The sequence below is a fragment of the Heliangelus exortis genome, chromosome 30 (assembly GCF_036169615.1).
Source record: "Heliangelus exortis chromosome 30, bHelExo1.hap1, whole genome shotgun sequence".
NCBI lineage: Eukaryota > Metazoa > Chordata > Aves > Apodiformes > Trochilidae > Heliangelus > Heliangelus exortis.
In genome coordinates, this window is record NC_092451.1 from 1,369,427 (window position 1) to 1,390,599 (window position 21,173).

A 21,173-nucleotide genomic window follows, 5' to 3' on the forward strand; every position below is an offset into this window, starting at 1 on the left:
GGAAGGCAAATTAATTTCCTTTGAGACCAAATTTAATCTCCAAAGAGCAAACATGGAATAAAAGACACGGAGATTGCCAGAGATAAGGAACTGGCTTGATCCGTGCTCAGGAGATGAGTTAAATGATGCTTTGGAGCAGGTACAAGATATTCTAGGGGAACAGAGAAGAGTTTGAGCCTTCTCCATCTGGAATTTTAAACACAAACCTGATCAATCCGTGGTTCTGGAGAGCAAAGCTGGAATTCCCAGCTCCCTGGGGAGAGCACTCAGGACATCAGGAGCCTTCAGGAGTTTCCTTCTCCAGGGAGGGAACCCATGGGAGATGTAACCCAGAGTGTTTTCTTTAAAGGCTGTCAGAGCCCTTCATCCCTGAAGAGGAGGACGAGGAGGAGAAGGAGAAGGAAAAGGAGGAGGAGAAGGAGAAGGAAAAGGAGGAGGAGAAGGAGGAGGAGGGCTGTGCTCCAGGTTCTGGACCATGCCAGCAGGAGGCAGCTGGCTGGCAGCGGGTCGGGCATCCCGGGGGCTGGTGCTGGTGGTGGTGTTTGTAGCCCTGCTGCTGGACAACATGCTGCTGACAGTCGTGGGTACTGTGCCCAGCTCTCCCTCTGCCCTTTTGGTGCCACCTTGCTGGCTGACAGTGGGGTCCTCGGGCAGGGAGAGCCCTGGGGGAGGGCTGTGGGCAGGGAGCTCCCGGTTTACCTACATAAAACCAGCACTAGGGACTTGTGAACAGACAGAAAATGGAATAAAATCACTAAGTTCATCCCTCCCTTGGCTTTTCTTCCAGTGCCCATCATCCCCTCCTTCCTTTACACAACAGAATACGAAGGTGCCAACGGTTCTGTTGCCCCATCCTGGACTGAGCCAACTCCTCCAGCTCCTCTTCCTTCCTCCTATTTTGACACCACCACAGGGAATGTCCCAGGCACCACCCAGGGCTCGGGGAAGAGGACAGAGAGCAGCCCCCCTCCCCAAAACCCCCCTGGCATCCCCCCAGCTCCCAGCTCCTGCCTGCAGGGTGAGGAATTCCTTGCCAAGGAAAACGTCCGTGTGGGGCTGCTCTTTGCCTCCAAGGCTCTCATGCAGCTGGGGGTCAACCCAGCCGTGGGGTTCCTGACCAACAGGTAGGGCAGGGATTTGGGGTCTGTGGTGGGGTGGAACCCCTCAGCTCATGCAGTGCCCACCAGCTGGGCAGGGAAGGTTTGGGCTGCACAACTGCAGGAACCCAGGGGTAAAATCCCAAGAGGATGTATGCATCCAATATATATATATATAATATAACAGATCCCAAATATATCATTATAAATTATAAGCATGGATTTTACCTTTTCTAAACGCCTACAAAGGGCCTGCTAAGTTTATATTACAACAGAATCCTCACCCCTCAGGTACAGACAAGTGCTGCTGAACACCAGGAACCACCAGACAAAGATTCCCTCCTCACTGGGGTATCCCATTCTTGGCCAGCTGTGCCCCTTTCTCCTCCAGGGACCCAGGATGCTCCCTCCAGCAGCACTCACAGCCACAGCCAGACACTCAGGAGGTGTTCACCATTCCCCAGGGAATTTTGCTGCTAGGGCTGGGCACCAAAACCAGACCTCATCCTGGAGTGAGGAATCCTCGCTGAGATGCTGCCTGGTTTGGTGTTTTGTTTTTTTGTTTTTTTTTTTTCCTTTCCAGGATAGGCTACCACATCCCCATGTTCCTCGGATTCTCCATCATGTTCCTCTCCACACTCAGTGAGTATTTCCCTTCCCTCTGCCCCTCTGCCCCTCGCCCCAGCAGCACTGAGGGGAAACACTTGGGGACAGCAAAGTCCCAGAGCAGGAGAGCAGAGGAACTGGGCCAAGAAATTGGTGACAAAAAAGGGATGAGTGGTCCCCAACACCCTCCAGCACCCAAACTGGTGCCAGCTGAGGCTGCTGCCTCCCTCTGCAGGGTTCCTGCTCCATCCTGATGCTCCATCCTCCCTCCTTCCCCCCCCAGTGTTTGCTTTCTCAGGCACCTACACCTTGCTGTTCATTGCCCGAGCCCTCCAAGGCATTGGCTCCTCCTTCTCCTCAGTCGCAGGTAAAATTGGCTCCAATTAACACCTCAGCCCAGCAGATGAACCCCCCAAAAGGCTTTGGCAGCTTCAGAGAGGAGTCCCAGGGTGGTGGCACCACCCAGCATCACGGGGCACCTCTCTGCTCCCAGGCCTGGGGATGCTGGCCAGCGTCTACACCGACGACTTCGAGAGGGGCAACGCCATGGGGATTGCTCTGGGAGGTTTGGCCCTGGGTGTGCTGAGTAAGGAAAGCTCCTTCCCAACCCAGCCCACACCCCCAGCATCTCCAGAGCTTTGGTGGCCACCACCACCCCGCAGCTTCCACCCTCCTGCCCCTTTCCCCGCAGCATCCCGCGGGTGCTCTGTGTCCGTCCTCCTCCTCCTCCCTCCTTCCCTCCTTCCTTCCCTCCCTCTCCCGTGGGACCCAACACCTTCCCACTGCCCTCCCCCAGCACCCAGCAGGGTCTGGGAGCAGGGCAGGAGGGCAGGAGGCAGGCAGAGGGCTGGTGTGTGACTCAATCCTTCCCTTCCAGTCGGGGCCCCCTTTGGGAGTGTGATGTACGAGTTCGTGGGGAAAGCTGCTCCTTTCCTGGTCCTGGCATTCCTTGCTCTGCTGGATGGAGGTGAGAAGTCAAAGAATTTCATCCAAACACCTCCCCCCCCAAAAAAAGGGTTTTTTTTTTCAGGGGTTTGGATTTTAAAAAAAAAAAAAAAAACAAAACAAAAAAAAAAAAAAACAAAAAAAAGGTGTAAAACCAGACTTTTCAGGGAGACTCTCACAAGGAACAGAACAAGGAATGCCAGCAGCACAGCTTGGGCTGTTATCCCTAAATCAGTTGTTTTCTACCAGCAGATGATTGGCAGAGCAAGACAGTGAGGATTAGTCCCTCATTACTTAATAAACCCCGTGATTGCTTTAATGGCACAAACAGCACATCAAGCAAAGCTCCCTGAACTGTGAGCTCTTGCCACAAGGCACACTTGTCTGCAGCCACAAAGGATTCAGGCTCTGCCAGCACAAACACTGCTCCTTGTCCTTTCTCCCAAAGCTGAATTTCAGGTTTTGGCCCCGAGAGCCTTTGGAGTGTAAGAGTAAAGTTACAGAGAGCAGAAATGTGCATTTGGAAGTGAGAAGTCTTAAGCTGATTCAGTTACAGCCACTGTCACCATCTCTGCCTGGGTGTCATGCAAGACATCCTTAATTCCAAGCTTTTGGGAAGTGAAACAAAGGTCCCATAAAGCTGAAACTTCCTTTTCTTATCCTCTCCTTTCCCACCTCTCATTCCTGGCTGAGGCTCAGACAAGACACTCCTCACCCAGCCCATCCCTGGGGAATTCTGCTGCTCCCTCCCTGGGGAGCAGGGCTGGCACCCCCCTCTCCCTCTGCCCAGGGCATCCCCAGGAATCCTGAAGGAAAAGCAGAGGGAAGTGCAGGGTGGGCTCTGCTGTCCCAGGCACTGACCTCACAGCAGGGTTTTCCTTCCCAGCTTTGCAGCTCTGCATCCTGCAGCCCTCCAGGATCTCCCCAGAGGTGAGCACAGACCTGGGGGCACCCATGGGTGGGTGCCAGGTGGTGGGAATGAGGCTGAGGGTGGTCTACATCACCACATGGGATGGACCACAAGGCTCTTGGCTGGTGTCACCCCCTCTTTGTCACCCCACAGAGCACCCAAGGGACACCCATGTCCACCCTCCTGCGAGACCCCTACATCCTGGTGGCTGCAGGTACAGGGTGGGGGGGGTCAGAGCCTCTTTGTGCACCCCCAGCTCAGTCCTGCCTGCTGGAAGGGGCAGCAGAAGGTGGCTTAAACCTCATCTTTGCTCCTTTTTCTCTCCCCATCAGGTGCTCTCTGCTTCTCCAACATGGGGGTGGCCATGCTGGAGCCCACTTTGCCCATCTGGATGATGCAAACCATGTGCTCCCCAAACTGGCAGCTGGGTGAGTGTTGTGCTTTGCTTTGCTCCTGCCCAGCTGCTTGCTGGAGCCAGCCCTGCTTTGCTGGATTGGAATAATCCTGCTAAAAAAGAAAAAAAAAAAAACCCAGATATCCTCACCTGCCCAGAGAGAGCCATCCCAGGCTGTGTGCTGCTCCAGTTTCAGCTGGAAATGTCCTTAGGGGTTGCTACACAGTTTGCTTTTCTCTATTATTGAAACACTGGTATGGAATCAGGCTCCCCACAAGAGCAATAAGAGAGGAGGAAAGGCTGTTCAGTGGAAGGGAAGTCTGTCAAATCCCAGTTTCTGCAGGGCAGATACTGGTGTCGTGCTGGGCTGGAATGGTGGCAGCCAGATGGGTTTTCCAGAGGCAGCTCTGAGAAAAAAAACCAAACAACAAGGTCATTGAGAGAGTCCCAGGCAGGACAGGATGGTACCTGCTAATTACCAGGTTTCTAATTGCCTAGAAAATGTGATATGGAGATAAGATTGTGCTTGCTAGAAAAATAAAAACCTAATTGTTATCAAACCCAACTGGCTCAGGATTGACCAAAGGGGGTGCTCTGGGCTACACTTAGATCCCAAATTGAATTAAGTGGGAACAGGAGGGTTGAGAGAGCTCCTAATCCAGTTATCCTCTGGTCAGGCAGGAGCATCCATCCTGCTCAGAGCTGAGGAGCAGGTGATGGAGCAGGGATGGGTAAAGCAGCATCCCACGGGTGCTGGCAGAGCCCAGCTGCCTGGTAACCACAAACCTCACACCTGAGGCTGCCCCAACACCACTGGGCTCAAGGGGAACCTCTGAGTTCCCTTAGCAGGACCCAGAGGCCAGAAGGCACCACAGAAAATCCCAGAGATCTCTGCTAAATTTTCAGGTGCCTGAGATTTCAGAGCAGGCTGGATTTCGAGACAGCCCAGCTGCAAGGCACCCCTCTCATGAGCTGTGACAACCCCAAGGGTCTTCTTTATTTGTGTGCTTTGGGTTGCCCACCCCCAATTTCAAAAAAGAAGTCCAGAAAAGCTTGGACAAAACCTGCAGGATTATCTGTGTTTTGTAGCTGCTAAAGAGAGGAGAGGAAATTGAACACGAGTCAGTGGGTTTCAATAAGGAAGTTGTCTTAGTGAAATGGAGCTGATCAATTTTATTTGAAGTTGGCAGGAGAGCATATTAAAAATAAACAAGGGGCAAATCAGCCAAGAGTACAAATATTTGGCTGGGAAGATCCCTGAGCATTTTAGCCAAGGTTATTTGGGTAAAAACAAAAGGGAAAAAGGAGAAAGGGGGAAGAGACAAGAGAGAAGGAGGAACTTATTAAAGCTGTGAGGACAAGAAAAGTCCTGGATTTACCCTCTGGTGGTCTCACAGATCTTGTGGGTGAATCACTGCCCCTCCACGTGCCTCAGTTTCCCCCCACCAACAGCAAACACATTTCCTATGCCTCCTTCTTCCTTCCCAGGGGGACCCTCACCCTTCCCCTGGGCACAGAGCTCCCCTTGCCTTGAGAATTCTTCAGATGAGAGGGGCATTAGTGGGGGGAACATTTCTGCCAATCCCCTGGGGTCTGACACCCTCTTTTTCCCCCTTTTTTCCCCCTCAGGGGTGGCATTCCTGCCTGCCAGTGTATCCTACCTGGTTGGCACCAACCTCTTTGGGATCCTGGCTCACAAGATGGGACGGTAAGTGGCAGGGAGAGAGATTTCAGCTCCAGCCAGCCCAGTCCTGGGCTTCCAGCAGGGATTTCCAGTCCTGGTGCTGAGCAGCCTGGGGGACATCTGCCCTCTGCTCACGGTGGCCTCGTTGCAGGTGGCTCTGCTCCCTGGTTGGCATGGCCATGGTGGGCATCAGCCTGCTCTGTGTAAGTAGCACAGACACCCAGAAGCTCAGGGGTGGGATGCTTGTGTTGGTGTCACAGACTTACACCCCAGCAAGCTCCCCCTGGCCTCACCTCTCTCCCCTCTCTCCCCTCTCTCTCTTTTCCCTCTCCAAGGTCCCCCTGACCTCACCTCTCTCTCTTTTCCCTCTCCAAGATTTCCCTGACCTCCCCTCTCTCTCTTTTCCTCTCCAAGGTCCCCCTGACCTCACCTCTCTCTCTTTTCCCTCTCCAAGATCTCCCTGACCTCACCTCTCTCTCTTTTCCTCTCCAAGGTCCCCCTGACCTCCCCTCTCTCTCTTTTCCCTCTCCAAGATCTCCCTGACCTCCCCTCTTTCTCTTTTCCCTCTCCAAGGTCCCCCCGGCCTCATCTCTCTCTCTTTTCCTCTCCAAGGTCCCCCTGACCTCCCCTCTCTCTCTTTTCCCTGTCCAAGATCTCCCTGACCTCCCCTCTTTCTCTTTTCCTCTCCAAGGTCCCCCTGACCTCACCTCTCTCTCTTTTCCCTCTCCAAGGTCCCCCTGACCTCCCCTCTCTCTCTTTTCCCTCTCCAAGGTGCCTCTGGCCAGAAACATTTACGGGTTGATCGGGCCAAACGGGGGGCTTGGCTTTGCCATAGGTAAGGTGTTGGCGTTGGGCTGGGCAACCCAGCTGCTCCCCTGCTGCTCTGGGAGAGGGCAGTGGGTGCTCAGGTCCCTCTTGCTCGGGGCAGGCATGGTGGACTCCTCAATGATGCCCATCATGGGGCACCTCGTGGACCTTCGCCACAGCTCTGTCTACGGCAACGTCTACGCCATCGCTGATGTTGCCTTCTGCATGGGCTTTGCCATTGGTATGGAGCAGCTCCTACTCAGGGGATGTACTCAGGGTGTATCTGCTACTCAGGGGATGTACTCATGGGGTTCCTGGCTCCCTCTCCTCCCCTCACTCCAAGCACCAGGCAGGGAAGCTGCAGCTCCATCCCCACAAATCCACAGACCCCTTCGAAACCCAACCCCATGGGGAGCTCCAGGCTGGGCACAGAGGGGCAGAAAGGGAGCTGGGAGTCTGGATTGCCAGGAAGCTGAAGAGGAGGCAGCAGTGTGCCCAGGTGGCCAAGAAGGCCAATGGCATCCTGGGCTGGCTCAGGAACAGCGTGGCCAGCAGGTCCAGGGAAGGGATTCTGCCCCTGTGCTCAGCCCTGGGGAGGCCACAGCTTGAGTCCTGTGTCCAGTTCTGGGCCCCTCAGCTCAGGAAGGAGCTTGAGGTGCTGGAGCAGGTCCAGAGAAGAGCAAGGAGGCTGGGAAGGGATCCAGCACAAGTCCTGTGAGGAAGGGCTGAGGGAGCTGGGGGTGTTGAGGCTGGAGAAGAGGAGGCTCAGGGGAGACCTCATCACTCTCTCCAACTCCCTGAAAGGAGGTTGGAGCCAGGGGGGGGTTGGGCTCTTTTCCCAGGCAACTCTCAGCAAGACAAGAGGGCACAAGAGGTCTCAAGTTGTGCCAGGGGAGGTTTAGGTTGGACATTAGAAAGAATTTCTTTCTGGAGAGGGTGCTCAGCCATTGGAATGGGCTGCCCAGGGAAGGGGTGGATTCTCCATCCCTGGAGATATTTCCAAAGAGCCTGGATGTGGCACTCAGTGCCATGGGCTGGGAACCACGGGGGGAGTGGATCAAGGGTTGGACTTGATGAGCTCTGAGGTCCCTTCCAACCCAGCCCATTCTGTGATTCCATGAAACGGGAAAGGCACCTTCTGCTCCTTCTCATTTGAGCCTTTTTTGTTGTTTTTTTTTTAAATTTTTAAACTCACAGGGCCATCCACAGGTGGCCTGATTGTCCGAGCCATTGGCTTTCCCTGGCTCGTGGTCATCATTGGGGTTCTCAACATTGCTTATGCTCCACTCTGCTGGTACCTGCGCAGCCCTCCTGCTGCGGGGGAGAAGATGGTGAGTCTGGGGGCACTGCCTTTGCTTCAAGTACAAGATAATAACCAGAGATTTGGGGGGGAAATAAGAATAAATCTGCCAGGGATTCTCTTCCCTCTTGCACTCTGCTCTGCCTTTAAAAAAAAACCCACAAACTCAGACAGCAAAACCAGGCAAGTTTAAGTCACAAGTTGTGCTCCCCAGACTCAAACTGTGACTGCTTTGGCTTCCTCTAAAATATGAAAGCCCAGAAGTCACTAAGGCAGGATTTCTTCTTTCCTTTACCCAGGCAATCCTGAGCCAGGAGTGCCCCCTGCAAACCCAAACCTCCCCCACTCAGCCCCCCCAGAAAACCCCACACCAATTCCCCCTCTCGGATGAGAGTGATGTGGAGGCAGAAAACATGGAATAACAACTGCCAGGACACAGCCCCTGCTCTGAAGCCAAGAAGCTGTTTCCAGAAGAGGGATGCACCTGATCCCAGCCTCCCCAAGCCTTGCAGACACAGGGGAGGGGGGGGTTTATCACTGACCTTTCCTCTCAGCCTTGCAGCAGGGAGCAGGGAAACAGGAGCTGGGGGCTCTGTCCATTTAGTTAAATCACTTGTTTGCTGTGGGGCTTCCAGGCAAGTTGCCCAAGTTCATCTGTAAAAAAAAATTATAAATAAATCAATAAAATAAAAATAAAAATTAAAAAAAAAAAAGCATTAATGGAGCTGGGGAAATCACATCAACCTGTCCTGCAGAACAATATTGTCCCAGCCCATGCAGAGGGGGCAGATGTTGACATCTCTCCAGGTGATGTCTTCAAGGAAATAATTTTTTTTTTTTAATGAAAAAAAAGCACTGGAGAAAACAGAAATTAAATCAGCAGCACCAGCTGCAGGAGATTTCTTTCTCCAGAATTCTGCTCTCACCCCCAGCAGGGCTCTGTCCCCTGTGCCACCCCCCCTGTTTATGTCCTGCTGCTGGCTGCCTCCACCAGCCAGTAAATTAATTCATTTCATTGAAAAACTCCTAGAAATCCCAATGGAAATAAAGCTGGAAGCAGCTCCAGACTCTGATGCTCAGCCAACAAAGATCTCTTGTGATTCCAAGTGGCTTGTGGGGAATTTTGGAATTCCCTGTCCCTCGGCTGGGATGGTGGCAGGAGCTGGGTTTGTGCTCCCAGCCCCTCCCCACCAGCTCTGCTGTAAATTGATTTAATTGCTCCTGGGCAATTTCCTGGCCCCGGGTTTAGAAAGAGAAGCAGCTGCACTCCTCACAGTAATTATGGAGTAAAATGGTCTGGGAAAGCCCGGGAAAACAGGGAGAGGTAACAGAGCCACCAAATTAACGATGTAATGGTGAAAAAAATCTCGTTTTTCCCAGCAAAACCTGAAACCTCTCACTTTTTATAGAAACAGGTGGCAGTCTGGATAAAGTCATTGCTGGTCCCCAGCTGGGGAAGGTGCAGCCATCCCAGAAAAAGAGAGGATGGAGAGCTGGGAGCCTGAGCAGCTCCATGCAGCTGGGGATTATTGGGAAGAACAATTCCACCCCCTTTGGGACCTCCTGGCTCATTACCGAGGCTCCTAAATGGCTTTTATCAGGCAACCCCATCCCCCCCGGGCCCTTTGCTTGGCACCTCCGAGCTGAAATTCTGTTTTTTAGGCTGAGCAATGCCAAACCTCTTCTCCAAAGCTGTTTATTTTTGCCTCCCACCTGGTTCCCCTGCTTTGCCGAGAAGAAAAGGGAAAAACGTGTTTGTTTGTTTGTTTGCTTGCTGGGAGGAAAAAAAAAAACCAAAAAAAAGGGAGCTGGGGTGTTTGGGGAGCTGAGCACATCTCCAGACAGGAAAACTGAGCCCCTCTGGGGGCTGCTTGCTGGGAACCCCCCCCGTGCAGGGCAGAGGGACCCCCAGCTCCTCACCCCCTTCAGCCTTCCTCATTAATAGCTCAGCTTAATTAATAGCTCAGCTTAATTAATAGCTCAGCCAGAGCTGGAGTTCCCCTGCTCTGAGGTTGGGGGCTTTGCAGCCAACACTTCAGGTTTTAACCCAACCTGCTGGAAAACCTCGTCTCATTGGCCCTGCTCTCACTCCGCTTTCTCCCCCCGTTCTCACTCCAGTTTTTCCTCCTCTCTCACTCCGCTTTCACTCCACTCTCACTCCAGTTTTTCCCCCTCTCGCACTCCAGTTTCTCCCCATTCTCACTCCGGTTTTCTCCCCCCCTTTCACTCCACTTTCTCCCCCGCTTTCACTCCGGTTTCTCCCCGTTCTCACTCCGCTTTCACACCGCTCTCTCTCCACTCTCACTCCGGTTTTTTCCCCCGTTCTCACTCCGCTTTCACTCCATTCTCACTCCGCTTTCTCCCCGTTCTCATTCCGTTTTTTCCCCACTCTCACTCCGGTTTCCCCCCCCCCCTCTCACTCCGGATTTTCCCCATTCTCACTCCGCTTTCTCCCGGTTCTCACTCCAGTTTTTCCCCCGTTCTCACTCCAGTTTCTCCCCGCTTTCACTCCGCTTTCTCCCCCCATCACACCGCTTCCACTCCAGTTTTTCCCCCGTTCCTACTCTGCTTTCTCCCCCGCTTTCACTTCGGTTTCTCCCCGTCCTCACTCCGCTTTCTCCCCGCTTTCACTCCGCTTTCTCCCCCCCATCACACCGCTTCCACTCCAGTTTTTCCCCCGCTCTCACTCCGGTTTCTCCCCCCCATTACACCGCTTCCACTCCAGTTTTTCCCCTGTTCTCACTCCGGTTTCTCCCCGTTCTCACTCCGGTTTCTCTCCCCCATCACACCGCTTCCACTCCAGTTTTTCCCCCGCTTTCACTCCGGTTTCTTCCCGTTCTCACTCCGGTTTCTCCCCGTTCTCACTCCGGTTTCTCCCCGTTCTCACTCCGGTTCTCCCCCCCATCACACCGCTTCCACTCCAGTTTTTCCCCCGTTCTCGCTCCGGATTTTCCCGCGGCTCAGACGCGTTGCCATGGTAACACCGCCCCGCTGCCAACTCTCGCGAGAGCTGCCGAGGCCCCGCCCCTTCCGGTCATGGCGCCGCTGTAGCTGCCCGCACCGCCACCATGCACTCGGACGATGTGAGCCCGAGGGACCCCCCGCACCCCGCACCTCCCGGGGGTCCCGCTCCCCAGGCCCGGGGGGAGGGGGGTGCGGGTGGCTCCGTGCGGTCCCTGCGCCTTTTGTCCCCTGGGGGTGCGGGGAGGGGAATCCCCAGCCCGGGGCGGGGAGGGGAAGGGGGGGAGGGGCGGTGTGTGACAGTGTGTGACTGTGTGTGACATCGTGTGACATCGTGTGTGACACTGTGTGACTGTGTGTGACATCGTGTGTGACACTGTGTGACTGTGTGTGACATCGTGTGACATCGTATGTGACACTGTGACACTGTGACTGTGTGACATCGTGTGTGACTGTGTGACACTGTGACTGTGTGTGACACTGTGACATCGTGTGACTTCGTGTGACATCGTGTGACATCGTGTGTGACACTGTGTGACTGTGTGTGTGACACCGTGACTTCGTGTGACACTGTGTGACTTCGTGTGACATCGTATGACAGTGTGTGACTGTGTATGACACTGTGTGACTTCGTGTGTGACACTGTGACATCGTGTGTGACATCGTGTGTGACACTGTGACTTCGTGTGACATCGTGTGACACTGTGACATCATGTGACTTCGTGTGACACTGTGTGACACTGTGACATCGTGTGTGACAGTGTGTGACATGTGACTTCGTGTGACACTATCGTGTGATATCGTGTGACTTCGTGTGACGTCGTGTGAATCTGTGTGACATCGTGTGTGACACTGTGTGGCATTGTATGACACCATGTGACCCCGTGTGACCCCGTGTGACATCTTGTGACCCTGTGTGCCCCGTGTGACCCCGTGTGACCCATGTGACATCGTGTGACCCCGTGTGACATCGTGTGACCCCATGTGACATCTTGTGCCCCGTGTGCCCCATGTGACCCCTGTTTGTGCTGGCAGGTTGTGTGGGGGATGCTGGGGAACAGACACTTCTGCTCCTACAAGATAACGTGAGTGGGGTTGGGGTTTGGGGGTTTTTTTGGGGGGGGGGATGGGACAGATTTGGGTGCCCCTCACCAGGTGTGGCACCAGGTGTGGGGGTGTCAGAGCAGGGGGTGGGGGTGGGGGTGCTGCCCCCGGGCTCTCATTCCTCTCGTTTCCAGGACAAAAACCCAAAATTTCTGCCGCAATGAGTACAACCTCAGCGGGCTCTGCAACCGCTCCTCCTGCCCCCTGGCCAACAGCCAGTATGCAACAGTCAGGGAGGAGAAAGGTGAGAGGGGAGGGGGAAACGGGGGCTGCACCCCCCGGGGGCACCATCAGCCTCACCCCCCTCTCCTTCCCTCCCTCTGCTCCCCTTCCTCCTCTCCTCTCCTCTCCTCTCCTCTCCTCTCCTCTCTCTCCTCTCCTCTCCTCCTCTCCTCTCCTCTCCTCTCCTCTCCTCTCCTCTCTCCTCTCCTCTCCTCTCCTCTCCTCTCCTCTCCTCTCCTCTCCTCTCCTCTCCCCTCCCCTCCCCTCCCCTTCCCTTCCCTTCCCTTCCTTCCCCTCCTGCTCTCCTCTCCTCTTTCTTCTTCTTCCTTTCTTCCTCTCTCCCCTCCCTTCCTCTCCTCCTCTTCCTCTCTCCTCTCCTCCCTTTCTCCTCCCCACCCTCTCCTTTCCTCCCCTCTTCTCTCCACCCTCTTTCCTCCTCTCCCTCTCTCCTCCCTCTCCCCCTTCCTCTTTTCTCTCCTCCCTTTCTCCTCCCCACTTCCCTCCTCTCCCTCTCCTTCTCCATTCCCCTCCCTTTCCCTCCCTCTCCCCTCCCCACCCTCTCTCCTTCCCTCTATCTCTCCTCCCTCTCCCCTCCCTTTCCTCAACCTCTCTCCTCCTCCCTTCCCCATCCTCTCTCCTCCTTCCCCTCACCCTCTTCCCTCTCCCCTTCTTTCCTCCCTCACCTCCCCTCTCCCCTCTCTCCTCCTCTCTTCCCCTCACACTCTCCCCTCTCTCCTCTCACCCTCTTCCCTCTCTTCCCTCTCCCCTCACCCCCTCCCCTCACCCTCTCCCTCACCCTCTCCCCTCTCCTCACCCTCTCCTCACCCTCTCCTTACCCTCTCCCCTCACCCCCTCCCCTCACCCTCTCCCCTCACCCTCTCCCCTCACCCTCTCCCCTCATCCTCTCCCCTCTCCCTCTCCCCTCACCCTCTCCCCTCACCCTCTCCCCTCACCCTCTCCCCTCTCCCCTCACCCTCTCCCCTCACCCCCTCCCCTCACCCTCTCCCCTCACCCTCTCCCCTCACCCTCTCCCCTCACCCTCTCCCCTCTCCTCACCCTCTCCTTACCCTCTCCCCTCACCCCCTCCCCTCACCCTCTCCCCTCACCCTCTCCCCTCTCCTCACCCTCTCCTTACCCTCTCCCCTCACCCCCTCCCCTCACCCTCTCCCCTCACCCTCTCCCCTCTCTCCTCACCCTCTCCCCAGGCCGTTGTTATCTCTACCTCAAGACCATCGAGCGCTCTCCCTTTCCGCGCCGCCTCTGGGAGCGGGTGAGTTCCTGGGCACAGGGATTCAGGGGACACAGACCCGGGACCCCTCTTTGTCACCTCCCTGTCACTCTCCCCCCTTCCCCCTTTTCTTTCCCTCCCCCCCAGGTCCTGCTGCACAAGAACTACGAGAGAGCCCTGGAGCAGATCGATGAGAACCTCATCTATTGGCCCCGCTTCATCCGCCACAAGTGCAAGCAGAGGTTCACCAAGATCACCCAGTACCTCATCCGGATCAGGAAGCTGACACTCCGGAGGCAGTGAGTGACCCAGCTCAGTGCCAGCCCCTTCCTTTGCCTCCAACAGCCCCTCCCTGCACAGCACCCTGCAGCACACACCTCCCTTCCCTTCCCTTCCCTTCCCTTCCCTTCCCTTCCCTTCCCTTCCCTTCCCTTCCCTTCCCTTCCCTTCCCTTCCCTTCCCTTCCCTTCCCTTCCCTTCCCTTCCCTTCCCTTCCCTTCCCTCCCCTTCCCTCCCTTCCCTCCCCTCCCCTCCCCTCCCCTCCCCTCCCCTCCCCCCCCCTCCCCTCCCCTCTCCTCCCTTTCTCCTCTCCTCCCTCTCTCCTTTCCTCCCCTCTTCTCCCCACCCTCTTTCCTCCTCTCCCTCTCTCCTCCCTCTCCCCCGTTCCTTTCTCTCCTCCCTTTCTCCTCCCCACTTCCCTCCCCTCCCTCTCCTCCTCCATTCCCCTCCCTTTCCCTCCCTCTCCCCTCCCCACCCTCTCTCCTTCCCTCTATCACTCCTCCCTCTCCTCCTCCCTTCCCTTCCTTCCCCATCCTCTCCCCTCCCTCCCCTCACCCTCTTCCCTCTCCCCCTTCTTTCCTCCCTCACCTCCCCTCTCTCCTCCTCTCTTCCCCTCACCCTCTCCCCTCATCCTCACCCCTCCCCTCCCCTTCCCCCTCCCCTTCCCTCTCCCCTTCCCCCTCCCCATTCCCCCTTCCCTTCCCTTCCCCTGAGCTGGAAAACCAACCCGGACAAAAGGGATTGAACCTCTGCGTGGGGTCTGAGTGGGTGACGTGGGTGGTTGTGAGGGGTGTGAGGCACTGCAGGTGGTTGTGAGGGGTGTGAACAGTGCCCCTCAGGTCGTTGTGAGGGGTGTGAACAGTGCACTTCAGGTGGTTGTGAGAGAGAGGTGTTAACAATGTCCTTCAGATGGGTGTGAGGGGTGTGTAAAATGCCCTTCAGGTGGTTGTGAGGGTGTGAACAGTGCACTCCAGGTGTTTGTGAGGGGTGTGTACAATGCCCTTCAGGTGGTTGTGGTGGAACAGTCAATGGGAAGGGATTTCCCCCTCTGCCCTGCTCTGCTGAGACCCCACCTGGTTCTGGGTCCAGTTCTGGAGCCCCCATTACAAGAAAGGGATGGAGAGTGACCAGAGAAGGGACAGGAGGGTGATCAGAGGGCAGGAGCAGCTCTGCTGTGGGGACAGACTGAGAGATTTGGGGTTTTTCAGTCTGGAGAGGAGAAGGCTCCCAGGAGAGCTCATTGTGACCTTCCAGTGTCTGCAGGGGCTACAAGAAAGCTGAGGAGGGACTTTTTAGGCTGTCAGGGAGTGATGGGACATGGGGAGTGGATTCCAACTAGAGGAGGGGAGATTGAGATTGGAAGTTGGGAAGTTCTTCCCCAGGAGGGTGCTGAGACCCTGGCACAGGGTGCCAGGCAAGTTTTTAAGGTTCCCTGGAAGTTTTAAGGAGCTGATCTGGTGGGAGGTGTCCTGCCCATGGCAGGGGGGTTGGAACTGGGTGAGAATTCTGTGATTCTGTGACAACTGCTGCTGGAGGCTGCCAGGCACTGGGTGACACCTCCTGTTCTGACTGACACCTCCTGTTCTGACTGACACCTCCTGTTCTGACACCTCCTGTTCTGACACCTCCTGTTCTGACACCTCCTGTTCTGACTGACACCTCCTGTTCTGACACCTCCTGTTCTGACACCTCCTGTTCTGACTGACACCTCCTGTTCTGACTGACACCTCCTGTTCTGACACCTCCTGTTCTGACACCTCCTGTTCTGACTGACACCTCCTGTTCTGACACCTCCTGTTCTGACACCTCCTGTTCTGACTGACACCTCCTGTTCTGACTGACACCTCCTGTTCTGACTGACACCTCCTGTTCTGACACCTCCTGTTCTGACTGACACCTCCTGTTCTGACTGACACCTCCTGTTCTGACACCTCCTGTTCTGACACCTCCTGTTCTGACTGACACCTCCTGTTCTGACACCTCCTGTTCTGACTGACACCTCCTGTTCTGACTGACACCTCCTGTTCCTGGCAGGAGGAAACTCGTTCCCTTACGCAGGAAGATTGAGAGGCGAGAGAAGAGAAGAGAGGTGAGGGGACTGTTTTGTGCTCTGCTCCCTGAGGGGACCCTTTTTTGTGCTCTGCCCCCTGTGCCACCTCTCCTTCCAGCTCCTGACACAGCTCCTCTTTGCTCTCTCCTCAGGAAAAAGCCCTGATTGCTGCCCAGCTGGATAATGCCATCGAGAAGGAGTTACTGGAGAGGCTGAAGCAGGATACAGTAAGGATCAGTGCCATGGAACTGCTCCCACTGCCCCTGTCCTGCTGGGGAGGGACGTGGGGGCTGCTGTGAAGAGAGAAACGTCCCCTCTGTAGGAGGGGGAGGGGACAACTGATCCCTGCCCTTCCTGAGGGGTTTAGGACAGGCTGGAGAACTTCCCAAACCAGAGCCCCTCATGTTTGGCCCCGTGTGCTTCAGAAGGGGCAGCACCACAGGGCGTGGGCTTTAGGTGCCACCAAGAGCTGCCTTCCTCCTGTGGCTTAAGACAAAAATCCCCATTTTTTTTTTCAGTATGGAGACATCTACAACTTCCCCATCCATGCCTTTGACAAAGCTCTGCAGCAGCAAGAGGCAGAAAGTGAGAGTGAATCTGAGAAGGAAGAGGGGAGGAGGAGGAGGTAATGTCAGGCACAGCACCTCGGGCTGATCCTTCCCTGACCTGGGGCACCCCCTGATTCCAGCCCTGGGCACTGTAGTTTTGGGTGGGAAAAAGAAATCAGGAGAAGTCTGGGTGTGTGTTTGTGTGTGTGTGTGTGTGTGTGAGTGTGTGTTTGTGTGTGTGTGTTTGTGTGTGTTTGTGTGTGTGTGTGCTTGTTTGTGTGTGTGTGTGGGTGTGTGTGTGTGTGTGTGTGTTTGTGTGTGTTTGTGTGTGTGTGTGTTTGTTTGTGTGTGTGTGTGGGGTGTGTGTGTGGGGGGGGGGGGGTGGTGTGTGTGTGTTTGTGTGTGTTTGTGTGTGTTTGTGTGTGTGTGTGTGTGTTTGTGTGTGTTTGTGTGTGTGTTTGTGTGTGTGTGTGTTTGTTTGTGTGTGTGTGTGGGTGTGTGTGTGTGTGGGTGTGTGTGTGTGAGTGTGTGTGTGTGTGTGTTTGTGTGTGTGTGTGTGTGTGTATGTGTGTGTGTGTGTTTGTGTGTGTGTGTGTGTATGTGTGTGTTTGTGTGTGTGTGTGTTTGTGTGTGTGTGTGCTTGTGAGGGTGTGGGGGTGTCTGGGTGTATTTGGGTGTGTCTGTGGGTTTGTGTCTGGGTGTGTCTGGGTGTGTGTGTGTGCAAGAGGAGCCTGGGCAGCTCCTCCCCAGGAGTGTCTCTGGTGCTCAGTATCCCTGTGGGAGCTGCTCCTGCATTTTATTTCTTGCAGGACGTGGATAAAAGGGAATTTGTGGAAGCAGATGACAGCGACCTCAGTGACTTTGAGGTAGGTGAAGCCCCGGGTAGGAGGTGTGAGAGTCATCTCCCCCCTGGTGGGAGCTGGTGGTGGGAGAAGAGCCAGTGGGAAGACAAGGATACAGTCAGACTGAGGTGTGGTCACTACCCCCCAGCTCCTTGGGACAGCTGGGAGCCAGGAATAAGGAAATGGAATTGGAGCCAGGAGATGAGTGTGCAGAAAGAGGAGGTTTAGTTACCCTGGTCTGATGTCTCTCTTGTTCCCAGGACATGGACAAGCTGGAGACGAGCAGTGAAGAGGAGCAGGAAGAGGAGAAAGAAGCAGAGAAGGAAGTCTCTCACTCCAAATCCAAGGGGAAAACTCCCCTGAAAGGAGCAGCCAGAAGAAAACGTCCCCACCTTGAAATAGAGTACGAGGCAGAAACAGAACCAACAGCCAAAACAAAAGGAGTTTGACTCCTCCCTCACCCCCTTCTGGAGGGACTGACACAGCTCCACAGCTCCCCCTGCACCTCCTCCCACCTTTCCCCACTCTCTGCAGGATCCTCCCAAAATGACTCTTTTTATTTTTTTTTTTTCCCAATATTCTCACTAATCATTTTCTTTAAGAAAAGAAGGGTTTTTGTCCCAACCCCCAGGCAAAACGTGGTGAGTTTGTACAACTCCTGCAGGAAGCAGAGTTTGGGGAGACACAACTGCCCTGAGCTACAGCCCCCCCAGAGCTCAGCTCAGACTGGGGAGCAACCTGGACTTGGGGGGGGCTCTTCTAAAGCTGGAGAAGCCTGGGGGGGCACACAGGGGTCTCTTGTTTGGGGGAAGAGTGGGGCTAACAGGGGCAGGATGAGACAGACAAGAATTTTTAAATAAATACCAAAAGTTTACTGGGCAGGAGGGGGTTGAGCCCCCACCCCTCAGGAGTTTTCCTGCACTTTTCTGAGGCATTCCTGCACTCTGGGCTCCTCACAGCTGCTGTACACCCCTTCCAGCAGCACCTGAAACAAAAAAAAAAAACTTTTTTTTTTCCCCTGGCCCACTCAGAGCTGTGGTGTTACCAGCCCAGAGCCATCAGTTGGGAGAGAGCAGCACAGCAGATGCCTGGAGCCAAGCAGCAAGTCAATTAATTCCTAATTTGGGTGGGAATTGATGGTTTCCCAAGCAGTGCTGGGCTCAGGGTCCCCAGCTCACCTTCACCTGCCCTCCAGAGCACTGATCCAGCAGGATGAGGCACTGGGTGGCTTCTTGGAGCAAAGAGGTTTTTACCAGCTCAGGTGTTGGACCCTGGTCAGTGTGGACATCCCAGATCAGCTTCAGGAGGGCTTTGAGGAGCACTGGGAGCCTGCAGGGCATCCTGCCAAGGGAAACAGCAACTCAGCTTTTATCTAAACCCCTTTTTTGTAATTTTTTTTTTTTTTTTTTTTTGGCTAGCCAGGAGAAAGCACAGCTCCAAAGCACCCCGGGTAGGGTTTGGCAGCTGCCACTTCCACCTGGAGCAGCTGCCACTTCCACCTGGAGCAGCTGCCACCTCGGGTGTGGCCACCAAGAGAGGGGGGGACACAGCCCCTGAACCAGAGGAAACCTCCAGAGGGGACCAGGAACAGCCTCAGGCTCCCTGGGCAGCCTCATTCCCAGCACAGCCCTGGGAAGTTTCCAGCCAAACTCCCAGCAGGGGCACAAATCAGACCCAGGTGAATTTTGGGGAGGTTTTTTCAGCGAGGATGAAGCAGTGATCCCTCCCCTCTGACTGCCCAGAGCTCTGAGAGGGGCAGCACCCAGGCCCTGCTCCTGCACATCACCTGGGCCAGGCAATTTTTATGGTGCTCTGCAGTGTCTGCAGGATTCCCAGCCTGGCTTCCTCCTCGGGGCCATCCCAAACCTCCAGATATCCCAGGATAACTCTCTCCATCCTCTTCAGGTGCCGAGCTACCTGGATCCCAACCCTGCCGAGAGGAGGGGCAGCAGATTTTAGGAGGGAGACCCCCAGACTCAGGGGGGGGGGGGTCAGGGCAGGGCCGGGTGCTCCCACCTCTGCACCAGGGCAGGCAGGGTCCTGGCGTACGCCCTGCGCAGTGCCAGGAGGTGCTCGGCCTCCATGTGGGTCAGAACCAGGTGCAGAACCTCGTGGCAGGGAGCACTGGGGCTGCTCTGCTTCTGCAGCCTCTGGGATCTCTCCAGGACAGGCACCAAATCCAGCAGGCACAGCAAGACTGCCTGGGGGGGACACGAGAGCTGGGACCTTCCTCCCAACCAGAACCAACCTCCAATCCACTGGATCAGAACCACCTTCCAACCCCCTCACCAGAACCCCCTCCAATCCCTGACCCAAACCTCCTCCAGTCTCCTGAACCAGAACCCCCTGGATCAGAACCACCCTCCAGCCCCCTGAACCAGAACCCCCTGGATCAGAACCACCCTCCAGCCCCCTGAACCAGAACCCCCTGGATCAGAACCACCCTCCAGCCCCCTGAACCAGAACCCCCTGGATCAGAACCACCCTCCAGCCCCCTGAACCAGAACCCCCTGGATCAGAACCACCTTCCAACCCCCTCACCAGAACCCCTCCAATCCCTGACCCAAACCTCCTCCAGTCTCCTGAACCAGAACCAACCCCCTGGATCAGAACCACCCTCCAACCCCCTGACCCAAACCTCCTCCAGTCTCCTGAACCAGAACCCCCTGGATCAGAACCACCCTCCAACCCCCTGACCCAAACCTCCTCCAGTCACCTGAACCAGAACCCCTGGATCAGAACCACCCTCCAACCCCCTGACCCAAACCTCCTCCAGTCTCCTGAACCAGAACCCCCTGGATCAGAACCACCCTCCAAACCCCTCACTAAAACCCCCTCCAGCCCCTGACCCAAACCCCCTCCAATCCCCTGGATCAGAACCCTCTCCAACCTCCTGAACCAGAACCCCCTCCCACCAGAACCAGAACCTGAACCAGAACTCCCTCTAACCTCCTGGACCAGAACCCCCTCCAACCCCTGACCCAAACCCCCTCCAATCCCCTGGATCAGAACCCTCTCCAACCTCCTGGACCAGAACCCCCTCCAACCCCCTGGATCAGAACCCTCTCCAACCTCCTGAACCAGAACCACCCTCCAACCCCCTGACCCAAACCCCCTCCCACTAGAACCAGAACCCCCTCTAACCTCTGGATCAGAACCACCCTTCAATACCCTGACCAGAACCCCTCCAATCTCTGACCCAAACCCTCTCCAACCCCTGGACCAGAACCCTCCTCCAACCCCTGGACCAGAACCCTCTCCAACCCCCTGGATCAGAACCAAGCTCCAGTCCCCTGACCCAAACCCCCTCCAACCCCCTGACCCAAACCCTCTCCAACCCCCTGGATCAGAACCACCCCTCAAGACCCTGACCAGAACCCTCCCCCAACCCCCTGGATCAGAACCAAGCTCCAACCCCCTGGACCAGAACCTGTTCCAACCCCCTGGACCAGAACCTGTTCCAACCCCCTGGATCAGAACCAAGCTCCAACCCCCTGGATCAGAACCAAGCTCCAGTCCCCTGACCCAAACCCCCTCCAACCCCCTGGATCAGAACCACCCCTCAATACCCTGACCACCAGAACCCCCCCCCCAACCCCCTGGACCAGAACCAAGCTCCAACCCCCTGGACCAGAACCTGTTCCAACCCCCTGGACCAGAACCTGTTCCAACCCCCTGGATCAGAACCAAGCTCCAACCCCCTGGATCAGAACCAAGCTCCAGTCCCCTGACCCAAACCCCCTCCAACCCCCTGGATCAGAACCACCCCTCAATACCCTGACCACCAGAACCCCCCCCCCAACCCCCTGGACCAGAACCAAGCTCCAACCCCCTGAACCAGAACCTGTTCCAACCCCCTGGACCAGAACCTGTTCCAACCCCCTGACCAGAACCTGTTCCAACCCCTGGATCAGAACCAAGCTCCAACCCCCTGAACCAGAACCTGTTCCAACCCCCTGGACCAGACCCAACTCCTGCTCCTGTCACCAGGCCCCAGCAGGCAGCCACATGCAGGGTGCAACCTACTGGTTAGTCTCCTGGTTATGGGTCAGCAGGACTAGTTAGCAGCCTGACTGGAGGGAAAGAGGTTCTGCCTCCTCCTGCCTGAAGCTGGGTGTCCCTGGTGGGGCTGAGAGGCAGAACCAGAGGTTCTGGTGTCCTACCTGGATCAGGGGAGGTTCCCTGGTGTAGAGGTA

General features: G+C 55.8%; 3 protein-coding genes and 1 long non-coding RNA gene across 4 annotated transcripts in view; 2 read left to right on the forward strand and 2 right to left on the reverse strand.

The window, feature by feature from the left end:
• Positions 1-439: 439 nt before the first annotated feature.
• Positions 440-8,270, forward strand: SLC18A1 (solute carrier family 18 member A1). The gene is made up of 15 exons (XM_071729038.1): positions 440-584; positions 788-1,124; positions 1,681-1,739; positions 1,987-2,070; positions 2,197-2,289; positions 2,581-2,670; positions 3,535-3,578; positions 3,712-3,772; positions 3,891-3,986; positions 5,582-5,660; positions 5,788-5,839; positions 6,408-6,471; positions 6,565-6,684; positions 7,641-7,774; positions 8,043-8,270. The coding sequence occupies exons 1-15, from the start codon at positions 476-478 to the stop codon at positions 8,163-8,165; spliced, it is 1,545 nt and encodes a 514-aa protein (XP_071585139.1). The 5' UTR covers positions 440-475; the 3' UTR covers positions 8,166-8,270.
• LOC139788811 (uncharacterized) lies at positions 4,177-8,666 on the reverse strand. The gene is made up of 4 exons (XR_011722945.1): positions 8,488-8,666; positions 8,286-8,397; positions 5,629-5,863; positions 4,177-4,359 (listed from the first exon to the last, which is right to left on the reverse strand). It is a non-coding gene; the product is annotated as an uncharacterized lncRNA (long non-coding RNA).
• Positions 8,667-10,765: 2,099 nt separating this feature from the next.
• Positions 10,766-17,601, forward strand: MAK16 (MAK16 homolog). Its single transcript, XM_071729219.1, is given in 11 exon segments — positions 10,766-10,826; positions 11,740-11,789; positions 11,943-12,052; positions 13,236-13,300; positions 13,406-13,557; positions 15,572-15,626; positions 15,740-15,814; positions 16,106-16,196; positions 16,199-16,212; positions 16,945-17,001; positions 17,238-17,601. Coding segments are annotated over 11 exon segments (873 nt in total). The 5' UTR covers positions 10,766-10,811; the 3' UTR covers positions 17,427-17,601.
• A 225-nt stretch (positions 17,602-17,826) lies between these two features.
• The window catches only part of TTI2 (TELO2 interacting protein 2), a 5,658-nt gene continuing 2,311 nt past the window's right edge, over positions 17,827-21,173 (reverse strand). Inside the window, exons 3-7 of the mRNA XM_071728896.1 lie at positions 21,141-21,172; positions 18,994-19,178; positions 18,764-18,907; positions 18,156-18,318; positions 17,827-17,962 (exon numbers count right to left, since the gene is read on the reverse strand). Of these exons, the coding sequence (XP_071584997.1) occupies positions 17,882-17,962; positions 18,156-18,318; positions 18,764-18,907; positions 18,994-19,178; positions 21,141-21,172 (605 nt within the window). The 3' untranslated portion in view covers positions 17,827-17,881. The remainder of the gene's footprint in view (positions 17,963-18,155; positions 18,319-18,763; positions 18,908-18,993; positions 19,179-21,140; position 21,173) is intronic.